Below are 11,165 nucleotides of genomic sequence, written 5' to 3'. Positions count from 1 at the left end.
AGATAGATAGATAGATAGATAGATAGATAGATAGATAGATAGATAGATAGATAGATAGATAGATAGATAGATAGATAGATAGATAGATAGATACTTCACATCTCTGTAATAAATAACTTTACTGTGTCACCATCCAACGACACGTGTTATAAACGGGGAAGCTATCCATAGAAGCCAAAACATTTTTGTATGCTCTGCAAAGTCCAAGGGCATTGGCTCATTTTCGAAGCCCGTCTGAAGCGGATATGAGAGGAAATGCAGGTTTTAGCGTCACCACATTACATTCATTTTTATCTCCTGGGGGTTGCCACCTGTGGTTATCAATAGTTTAGGCTGCATCAAAATGTTACTTAATCCACTGTGGTACTGTTCTGAACAAACGGTTTAAAAGAAGGACAAGCTCTTATTTCAACTCCCATGCCTCGCTTGTAACGTTACCTACTGACGTAACATCCGGTGGTGCTGTTGGCGGGCAGAAGGTGGTCGTGCGGATTGTTAGCATCGAGGCAGAGGCTATTGTGTGACTCATTAAGAAAGCACGTTGCAAATATCGTTCTCGAGCACGCTGCAAAGCCAGCTCATATTCTTGTGTCGCCACTGCCGTGCATCCAGTTTCTTTACTCGTTTGTTGGATACGGCTAAATCTCCCTCGGGCCTGCCATACAAGCGCCGCGAAGCTTTCTTTTCAAAGGTAAGGCTCGTGTTCGTTAGCATTTTGAGGCAAAACGTGCCAGCGATCTGCCTCCTGCCCTTCGCTTGCAGGAGGCAGATCGCCTGGCTAGTCTCCGTGCTCATGTTGTGAACTTTACATTTCTGGCGAGTCCAGTTCAAGTAAACCCAACTAGTCTGGAAATTATATTAGCATTCGTCCATTCTTGAGCTAGTGCTGCGCAAGGAGCTCACGTCATGTGCATGCATAAGGGACAAACTGCGAGCCACACTCGTTGTCTTTGGCACTTGAAAATAGATTGGAAACACTGGTATTGTTGTATGTGTGATTACAAATTCATCATTGAATTTGTGTGTACAGGTTGTCGCAGTTTGCGTTTGCAGGTGGTGGCATGCTGCAAACTGCATTCATGGTGATACAGGCAACATGGAGGCGGGCGCTTTTCTTCGCTACCAAACCACCAGACTCGAGAAATTTAAACGGCGTATCATTAAGGATTTCGCGCTAGAAATTTGCTGCCGACTGAGGCTCATTAGTCTTTTAAAGAGTGAATAGGAAAAACGTATTAGTTGACACGTATGTAGGCAGTGTGGTCATCGGCGTTTTACCGCCTCGGTGCATTCATCTTTGATGCTCGAAATCGCAGGGAAAGTTTAGCCTGCAGTATAGGCGAACAACCATTTGTTGCTTCAGCTGGAACCCCTGCATGCCATTAAACAGTGGTCAAGCCATTAAGCCATCAGCACCGCCCTCTCTTCCTGGCTAGTATTTACTGTATTATCCTATTTAGTATTCTCCTATTTGCCTATGTTGATTCCACAAAATTGGCCAACTAACACTCTCCAAACTTTATACCGTTTTCATAATTTGAATAATTCTTACGATGCCCCACTTTCTGTGTGCACATTGTGGAAGCAAGAATACTGGCAAAGTTCTGAGAACCCAGTTTTTAGTTTGATTTTGTTTTGGGAGTTTTTGTTTGTTTGTTTTTGCTCCAATGCATGCATTAAGAGCAAAACAATCCTTAAATGATCATGAACTAGGGTTAGGGAAGCTATACTTTAAACAGAAACATGTCAATGCACAAACAGGGCTAAGTAACATTTGAAAAGCTGGATGGAAACTTGCAGATGCACTTAGTAGTGTTCCAGCTTATGGTACTGTCTGAGAATGCTGTCAATGTAGAAAAAAACAGACTGAGTGATTGTCTGCAGTTTGGAAATGGACCAGTTCCGAAAAGTCCTGTAGCTGGTCATGTTTTAATGACCTGGGTGCTTGGAGGAATTTGTTTCTTGAGGGGGCTGGGATGAGAAGAAAAGAGAGGGGATCACATTCCTAACAAAGACTGTTTTCACCATTTGAGTTCACCTGTGACACGAACTGGCTGAAAGAGACCTTGACTTTTTTTTCTTTTTTTTTTCCTTTACCATCAGTAAGCTTTAAAGGAGAATGATCTAAATGTCTTTTAGATAAGACATTTAGATGCAGGTAACCCCAACCTTTTAAACAGTACATTTGAATAATGAACCACTGACCAGCAATGGGTCATGTGTTTAATTTTTATGATTGTTAATGTGCAAATTGTTTAAGGTTGGAGAAACCTGCAGAATCAACTTCTTGGGATTTCCTTGCCTGGATGATTGAGAATGCATCAAGACAGTATGCAACATATAAGTGTAATCTATTGACCTGTAGAACGAGTTGTGGGGAAAAATAATTTGGTAGTGTAAAAGCATCATGCATTTTAACTGAGAATCATCTGCATGAACATTTGTTTTACCTGGAGACGACCCTCTCACGCAAATTCTAGATGTTCAGTCTCTGCTAAACACATAGACCCACTTTTGTCATCTACAGGCTGACCAATTGCTGCTGATCAGATATGCGCTGTCAACATTTCATAGTTTTTGATCAAGGAGATAATGCAGACCACAAAGTAATATTTTGATGTCTTTTAATTGCAATGATACTTTTAACTTTCTAACCAGTTCATTATAACCTGTGCACTTTTCCTCCTGGGACCTTCAGAGGTTATCTTATCAGACGTCAAGCTGGCGACCCAAGCAGGAAAGAAGCCCAAGAAGGCAGAGGAGGAGGAGCAGCCTGCAGCAGCTCCACCACCAGCTGCAGGAGCAACAGCAGCCCCTGTAGCAGGAGCAGCTGAGGAGGAGGAAGAAGAGGAGTATGTGGTGGAAAAGGTTTTGGACCGCCGAGTGGTGAAGGGCAAAGTGGAGTTTCTGCTCAAATGGAAGGGCTTCTCAGAGTGAGTGCAAATGTATCTTTCATATTTTAGTTAGATTCTTTATTCTGACACATCTTTATCAAATGTAGTGACTAGTTTTGTTTAACTGTGTTCAATTGAAAAGTGAACTTTACAAAACTTTAACTTTTTCAAATTAAATGTCTGAGGTTTTGTTTTTTTAGCTTAACCAAATTTCAGCTTTTGTAGCTTTTATATTTGTCATGGTGATGTGCTCATTGAACAAGGCAATGGACTGAAAAATGTAAAAGAACTAGGGAATACAATTAGGAATTTTAGATTAAAGATTGATTTAATTTGAGCTAGAATATCTGCAAATCACATCTTTCCATCTGCACTCATGTTATCTAGTGAGGACAATACATGGGAGCCAGAAGAAAACTTGGACTGCCCCGACCTTATTGCTGAGTACATGCAGAAACACAAAGAGAAGGAAGAGAAAAAGAAGGAGAGCAAACGGAAAGCAGCCAGTGAAACCTCGGGAGATGGAGAAGAGCGAGGAAGCAAAAGAAAGAAGGAGGAGGTGAGAACCTCAGTAAAGAATCTGAGCAGTCAAGCTCCCCCCGCAAAAGTTGTTTGTGTTGTAAATCTCCCCACAGTTACTTTAACCCTCCTGTTATGTCTGGGTCAAACTGACCCATTTTTAAAATCTTTTTAAAAAATAGTTAAAAGGGTTTTTTGAGTATGGAACTTCTTGTACTTGGCTTAATGAGGGTAATCAACAAATAAAATAAAAATGCTTCATTTACGTATGTGCACCCCGAAGGCCCATTAGGCCCTAATGTCACAGTGGATGAAAGACTAGTGGCATTTCGAGCTCGCTGCCCATTCAGGCAATATATGCCTACCAAACCAGCCAAATATGGCATAAAAATCTGGGCAGCATGTGATGCAAACACTAGCTATGCATTGAACATGCATGCTGGAAAGCTGGGTGGAGGAGTCCCAGAGAAGAATCGGGGCACAAGGTCTCAGGGAGCACAGCATAACATGTGACAGTTTTTTCACAAGCTACAACTTGGGTCAGGAGCTTCTAAAGAGAAAGACTACAGTGCCACCTAAGGGGAGGTGGACAACTTGGACAAAGTCACAGTCTCCTACAGGACCAAGCGAATGACTGCACGCTGGCCACTGGTCATCGTTTACAACATGATTGATTGTCCACCTATGACGAATTTGTCCTTTGGACGGAGATCTTTCCTGAGTGGTACATGTCAAAGCTGTACAAGAGGCGCATCTTTCTTGAGGAGCTGGGGAAGGCATTTGTGGTACCGCATATACAATGGAGGCAGCACATGCCAAGGACCCCACCTGCTGCAGCTACAGTGAGGGAGAGGGCTTCACCCATTACACCAGTGCTTGAGGTAAGTGTGTGTCTCTGTGAGAGTATGTTGTGTGTGTCTTGAGATCAGCAAAAAACATAGTAATCATCATCCTCTTCTTTCTAGATTGCTGCTGGTGGGAAGAAGCAGAGATGCCAGTTCTGCAAGCCATCTGATGATGTCAAGACAAGCATGACCTCTGTAAAAAGTGCAAAATTCATTTGCACAAAACATTCAGTGATGACATGTCCCTCATGTGCTGTGTAGACACATGCACCTGTTTCAGTTCCACCTATTAATTTTTGTGTATTTCTAGTTCTAAACATTGCATAGTGTTGCTGTCACAACATTGACGGTCTGTCACTAGCGTACTGTGGCGACTCAGACACACACACTGTCTTCATATTGCTAATCTCGTATTTTGATCCTTTCTGGATCTAAAACAGTGCTTAAATAAAGTTTACTTTCACTACAAATCCTTTTGAGTCATTAGTCTTGATTTTAAGTCAGCGGGTCAATTTAACCCAGAAGACATGTCACATGTTACTTTTTCTGCATCACTGCATAAAAAAGAGAAAAATAGAAATTGTAAAATAACTTTTTAAAATAATCAATTTCATGTAAAACTTGATATATGTTGGTCTTTCCAACATACATTAAGTTTTAAAATGTTTTTTATGAAAAACGAGTGAATTATCCTAATTGAACCATGATCTGTGAGGGGTATACACCATTACCAAATATTGATTGAAATGGTTAGTAATGGAGTTAATGAGATATAATCAATGTTTATTGGGAATTTTTTGTTTTCTGAGACTTTTGGATAAGTAAACATGCCCCAAACATCACTGGTAATCCTGAGAAACAGTTGCTTTAATGTCTATGGAGTGATGTCCCCTGCCTGCTTGTTTTCCTTACCTTTTGTCAAATGCCTTCCTGTGTCTAGGGTGAGAAGGCCAGAGGTTTTGGCAGAGGACTGCAGCCTGAGAGGATTATTGGAGCGACAGACTCGAGTGGAGAGCTGATGTTCCTTATGAAGTGGTAAGTTTTCATTGTCACAAACGTATCATAATGAATCCCAGTTATTTCTCCGCTCTGTCATTTGGAAGTTAGAAGTTATCCAAATTCAGCGAAAGGTCTTATAAATTCATAGATGCAAGTTATTTTTTTCCTCTCACTCTGGATTCCAGAGTTTATTGTACTGTGTAACTGAGCACTTTATTAGGGAAACTGAGTTTTAATCAATTTAACTCAGAGCTTTTGGTAAAGTTCTTTTATGGGTTTTTTGTTACTCAAGGTTATTCATTTTACATTTTTGGTAATGATTAGAAAAGTGATTATTTGTTTGGAAATTCCAGGAAGTACAAATAAGCCTGCAGACTGAGAGGGAAGTGTTGTGAGGTCCAAGATATATTGGGTCCTGATCATTCAGGGCTGTTGAATGATTTGAGATTAAGAGAAGGATTTTAAGTGACAATATCCCATCTAGGTTATCTGTGTCTGGTTGGACTGGGTTGTTCCTGAGATTTTACAGCCAAATAAAATCATTTTGTTTTGCATGGATATGGACATTTACAAGAAAAGATCTGGCATTTTTGTCAATATTTAAGAAGTGTCTGTAGTGTAACCACATCTACAGAATAATATACAATGTATTTTCAGCACAGCATGCATGTACGCACCAGCTGTCAGAATATAGCTGAACAGGTGGGCCTATTAAAAAGGCCAGTGAGTCCATTGGCTATGGCTTCAAAATAAGAAGTTTGGTTCTTGACATTAATGAGATTTCTCTCTTCAATAAAACTCAACAGGAAAAACTCAGATGAGGCTGACCTTGTCCCAGCTAAGGAAGCAAACGTCAAATGTCCACAAGTGGTCATCTCTTTCTATGAGGAACGCCTCACATGGCACTCCTACCCCACAGAAGAAGAGGAGAAGAAAGAGGAAGACAAAAAAGACTAGATTTTTTGGGGGGTGCAAAGAAAAAAGGGAGGTGCAGGGCAGGAAATCAACTGTGCCCTGGTGAGGTGTCATCCAGGTTGGTCAACTCTAGCAGCAACTTTGGCAGCAAAAGCAATGAAAAATATCTGCCAATGTGGCTGACAGAGGGGGAATAAGAATTGTTTTCCTGCCCTGCAAGGAATTCTCAAAAGATGGTCCCACCTGTATCTTGGCTGAAAATTTTTTTAATTATTTATTTTTTACCATCTTTTTTTTTTTTTTTTTTAAACAAGTATGCTGATACTTAACTTCCTCCCTTAACCCCCACTATGTTTAACAATATTCAACTGAAAACAGTGGAAATTATGAAATTTTCTCCTACACTTAGTGAAAAGTGGCAGCCAGCTGTCAGCTTACCTCTTTGCCTTGAAGCAAGCTCAAAGTTTGGCTGTGATTTGTAAGTTTTTCTCCTCCAGTCACTGTTCCTTATTTCAGATATCTGTTTGAAGAGGGGGGAGGAGGGGAAAAAGAAGAGGGGGGGGGGGAGGTTGTAAAAGAAGATCACAAATTGTGACAGACAGGACAAAGTTTACTTCCTGCTTTGTCAGGATACAAAGGTGGGAAATTCTTTTGAATGGGGATGAAGTGAGGAGTGAAAGAATGGACAAACAATGTCCTTTCAGTGTCTGTTCTTTGTGCCACCCATTTTCTCATTATTGTTGATGTGGTCATTTTAATCTCATGCATCATTGACTGTTCATAGTGATAGGTTAGAGACTACATGAGGGGCCTTAATCATCCTACCAGCCAGCGTGGCAGCTACGGATGTCACAGTACAAGTGGACCAGGGAAATTCCACTATTCTGAGATGTGGATTTAATACCAGTCAATGTATTTTCACCAAAAAAAATGCAGTATAGTTGGACATTTTGACACTCAACTACTATGACAGTAGCTTCATGTTATAAGCTATGTGTTGGGATAAACAGGCTCTTGTTAGCCGCTAGTTTACAGACATTTCAAGTGGTAAAGGTTGTGTTAAATGTGAAGAGTGGAGTATGTTACCTGCTGTTAGTCGCTGGTTTTGAGTCCCAAACTGCAGCCAGTATTACCATGTTATACTTGGTTGTTTGGTTACCTAGTACTGTCTGGTGTGGTTATTATTTTAAACGAGCTGCTTGTGAACATTGTATGCAGTGTTTCCTGAAAGTTACTCTCTCCACTCTGTCTGTACTCAAAACTATTTTAGTGATACTAAAGCCCCTTTCAGATACATTCTGTCAAAGTTGTTACATTGTTACTAAAACATGGGTCACTGATACATACAGTTTCCAAGAGCCTTGTGTCTTGTATGCTAAGACTTCATGTTTTTTGACAATGTGCATAGACTTGAAGTGCTGCCAGGGTTGGAACGTGTAACCTCTGCTGCGCACACTTGGTGAGTCGGATCTTTCTTCTGAATTTGTAAAAGGCGAAAGAGACTGAGACATGGGGGGGCATTTTGGTCCCATCTATTCATGTGATCTTCAGACCTGTGCCCTGTTAGTCTCAGTCTGGTAATAGATAGGATTTTTTTTTTTTTTTCCAGGAAAAAAGTGCATGTCTGGAAGGGGCCTAAGTTGAAAAAACTCACATCTTGAGCTCTCCTAAGAAGCTGTTCTGATTGGGCAAAACATTTAAGTGAACTAAGTCCACTGAAGGTCAGCTGCTTCTGTAGTCTTGGAAAGAACAGGAAAACGGCCATATGAACTGCTGAACTATAAAGGCAGCTTGTTAAGTTTGCTGCCACTTTGGCTGGTAGGTGGCGGTGTCTTCTGACTCGATAACAAACAAGTGGGTTTCACTGCTGTGGCAGATGGCTGAAAGTTTGTCAGATGATCTTTATTTCCACTAATTTGTTTTTAAATCTTCACACACATTTACCTGTGTTTTGTAGGCTGTATTATTTGAGCTTGCACTGCCCGGGCAACACTTAACATACAGTATTCTTTCACATTCTTTGCTTGACACTTATTTTGGTGAATAAATTAGGATGTATCTTTAAAACTTTAGCATGCTGAGCAGAATCAGTTTAAAAATACTTGTCAAGTGTTCTGTGTTGAATGTAGCCCGGTTGTGTACATGTATGTATACTGTATTAAAGTTAGAACAGTAGCTGGGCATATCTGGGTAAGCTGGTTCAAAACGGTTCATACTTCAGGTGGCGTTTTGCTGTGCCTGTTTTGTTTTTCGCTCCTTTTATTAGCCTTAGCCCTGACTGTCACATATGGAAGGCGTACAAGAGTACTTCATGCATACACAGACTGGGTAAAGGTTGCAACAGTTTCTTGCCTTTTAAATCAAACACAAGAGGCTAAACTAGTCTGGTTTAAGTTTTTACTGTGAAGTCCTGACACGTCCTGCATCCTGACTACTTCACCACTGACTGGAAGGAACTGAACTATCTGCACCCAGGTCTGCTACTTAGGTTTTCTCATCTTGTGTCAAACTTTTGTTGTTGTGTTTTTGTTTGTTTTTAGTGGATTAGCTTGTGTTGTCTTGTTGCATGTTCATTTTCCTTTGCTATGTTGGCATCATGGCTGATCTACTTTTAGCTGTTTTGAAAAATAAAAGGTTTTTGTTTTCTAATTATTTTGGGCTTTGGACTCTCAATTACTTTTTAAAGGTGCACACAAAGATGTATTACTCTGACCAGAAAAACTGCAAAAGCAGAATCTCCATACAGTTACCAACCGAGACACTTAAAATGTGTTCTTTTCTAGTAGCCACTTTTCTCAGTATTAGCAGATGCAGAATAAGAAAAGTAGTGGAGATGCTGAAATAAATATCCTGAGTTGTTAAGTGCAGATTATACAGAATCTAGAATCTTAATCTAAGCTAGGGATGTGTCTGTCTGCCATAACAAAACAAAAAGGTTAAAAAAAAAAAAAAGCCTTTCAGGCAGGGTGTAGGCCAAAGCAACAGCTTATCTGCACCTAGCCTTCAACGCCTAAATACAGAGTTTAACCAACCACATTTGTTGAACTACTTCTAATGGCCGAATACTCAGGGGTTGCCACAATAGATCTTCTACCTCCATCTCACCCTAGCCGTAGCATCCTATGTCGATGTAGCATCTGCATGTCCTCCTTCAACACATATTAAATCTTCTGTGTGGTTTTCCTGTGTCTTCTGTCTGGCAGCTTCATATTCAACATAATTTGTTGGATATATTCACTATTCCTTTTCTATATGTGTCCAAGCCACTCAACCCTCTGACATACTCAATTCTAATCCTGTCCATCCGGGTATCTAACAATGAAAACCCTAGCATCCACTCTCCAGCTCTGCTTCCTGTCTTTTTATTTTGACCGGCACCAAACGATACCTTATAGCAAGTTTCACAACTGTCTTGTAAAGCTTCTTTTTCACGCTTGTTGTTGAAATAATTGAGATGAATGACATTAGATCATCAGAATTTTATCATCTGTTTATAATGTCTTAGAGGTCACATGCATGGAACAAAGAGCAGACAGATTAAAATTATTCCAGACATGTACTTAATGCATTGTGACGAAAGGAACAATATTTCACTTTTGGGAAAAAAGATTCTTTAAAAATTAATTCCATCCATCCATCTTCTTCCGCTTCATCCGGGGCCTGTCGTGGGGGCAGCAGCCTAAGCAGAGAAGCCCAGACCACCTCCTCCCCAGCTACCTCCTCTAGCTTATCCAGGCGTTCCCAGGCCAGTCGAGAGATATAATCTCTCCAGCGTGTCCTGGGTCTGCCCCAGGGCCTCCTCCCGGTGGGACGTGCCCGGAACACCTCACCCAGGAGGCATCCTTGTGAAATGCCTGAACCACCTCAGCTGGCTCCTTTCGATGTGGAGGAGCAGCGACTCTACTCTGAGCCCCTCCCGGATGACTGAACTTCTCACCCTATCTCTAAGGGAGAGGCCAGCCACCCTTCGGAGGAAGCTCATTTCCGCTGCTTGTATCCGCGATCTCGTTCTTTCGGTCACTACCCACAGCTCTTGGCCATAGGTAAGGGTAGGGACGTAGATCGACCAGTAAATTGAGAGCTTTGCTTTTACACTCAGCTCTCTCTTCACCACAACGGACCCGTGCAGCGTCCGCATCACTGCAACTCCAGCACCAATCCGTCTGTCGCTCTCCAGCTCCCTTCTCCCATCACTTGCAAACAAGACCCCAAGATACTCCCCACTTGGGGCAGGAACTCAGCCCCGACCCGGAGTGGGCACTCCACCCTTTTCCGGCTGAGAACCATGGCCTCAGATTTGGAGGTGCTGATCCTCATTCCCGCTGCGAACCGTTCCAGTGAGAGCTGGAGGCCATCACCCGATGAAGCCAGCAGAACCACATCATCTGCGAAAAGCAGAGATGAGATTCTGAGGCCACCAAAGTGAAATTGAAAGCCCTTCGTCACCATTAATTCCACTATGCTTAAAGATACTTTTTTTTTTATTTAAATCAGAAAAAAAAAACTTTGAGGAATCACTGTTTTTTGTTCATATGTAACAGTACATGTACACCGATTAGCTTGAAGTTCAAGTGTTCTAAAAGTCACACTGTTTCTCTGATAAACAGTTTACATTCGCCCATTCACAGTGTCTGAGTCCAGCAATGTTAGATCCACAAGTTTCACTAAGGATTGCCACTGCTTACTGATGGAAAACATCAGGATATCATGTAGTATTTAGATTTTACACTGTGTTTCTAAGTTTGCATTTGGAATAAAACCTGTTCTATACCTTTGTGCTACTAATTGTTTAGGGTCAATACACATTTCTTACAAACTCTATCCTTATTGTTACATATCATTGTGAATATACTATTAATATACTAGAACCAAAAAGGATACATCTGGCAAAGGCTATATTTTCAGCATAACCAATAAATCAGTCCACTTCCTATATATTCATTTGGCGCAATTTGTGTAAATTTAGCAGTAGCCAGCTGTCTGCCTTTTCAAA

The 11,165-nt window shown here is 41.1% G+C and overlaps 1 protein-coding gene across 1 annotated transcript; it reads left to right on the top strand.

The window, feature by feature from the left end:
* The first annotated feature begins 433 nt into the window (after nt 1-433).
* On the top strand, nt 434-8,824 carry LOC102306916 (chromobox protein homolog 1). The gene is made up of 5 exons (XM_014330031.2): nt 434-691; nt 2,699-2,933; nt 3,282-3,453; nt 5,199-5,293; nt 6,064-8,824. The coding sequence occupies exons 3-5, from the start codon at nt 3,343-3,345 to the stop codon at nt 6,212-6,214; spliced, it is 357 nt and encodes a 118-aa protein (XP_014185517.1). The 5' UTR covers nt 434-691; nt 2,699-2,933; nt 3,282-3,342; the 3' UTR covers nt 6,215-8,824.
* The last annotated feature ends 2,341 nt before the right edge of the window (nt 8,825-11,165 follow it).

Source organism: Haplochromis burtoni, unplaced genomic scaffold (genome assembly GCF_018398535.1).
Source record: "Haplochromis burtoni strain Fernald_Lab_line unplaced genomic scaffold, NCSU_Asbu1 Contig_678, whole genome shotgun sequence".
Taxonomy (NCBI): Eukaryota; Metazoa; Chordata; class Actinopteri; order Cichliformes; family Cichlidae; genus Haplochromis; species Haplochromis burtoni.
The sequence above is the reverse complement of the archived record's forward strand: the minus strand, read 5'-3'. Positions and strand labels throughout refer to the sequence as shown.

Excerpts from the sequence above, each read along its gene's own strand:
- LOC102306916 (XM_014330031.2), top strand. The coding sequence starts at position 3,343 with ATGCAGAAACACAAAGAGAAGGAAGAGAAAAAGAAGGAGAGCAAACGG. Across the intron at positions 3,454-5,198 it reads GCAAAAGAAAGAAGGAGGAG|GGTGAGAAGGCCAGAGGTTT; the intron begins GTGAGAACCTCA and ends TCCTGTGTCTAG. Across the intron at positions 5,294-6,063 it reads CTGATGTTCCTTATGAAGTG|GAAAAACTCAGATGAGGCTG; the intron begins GTAAGTTTTCAT and ends AAAACTCAACAG.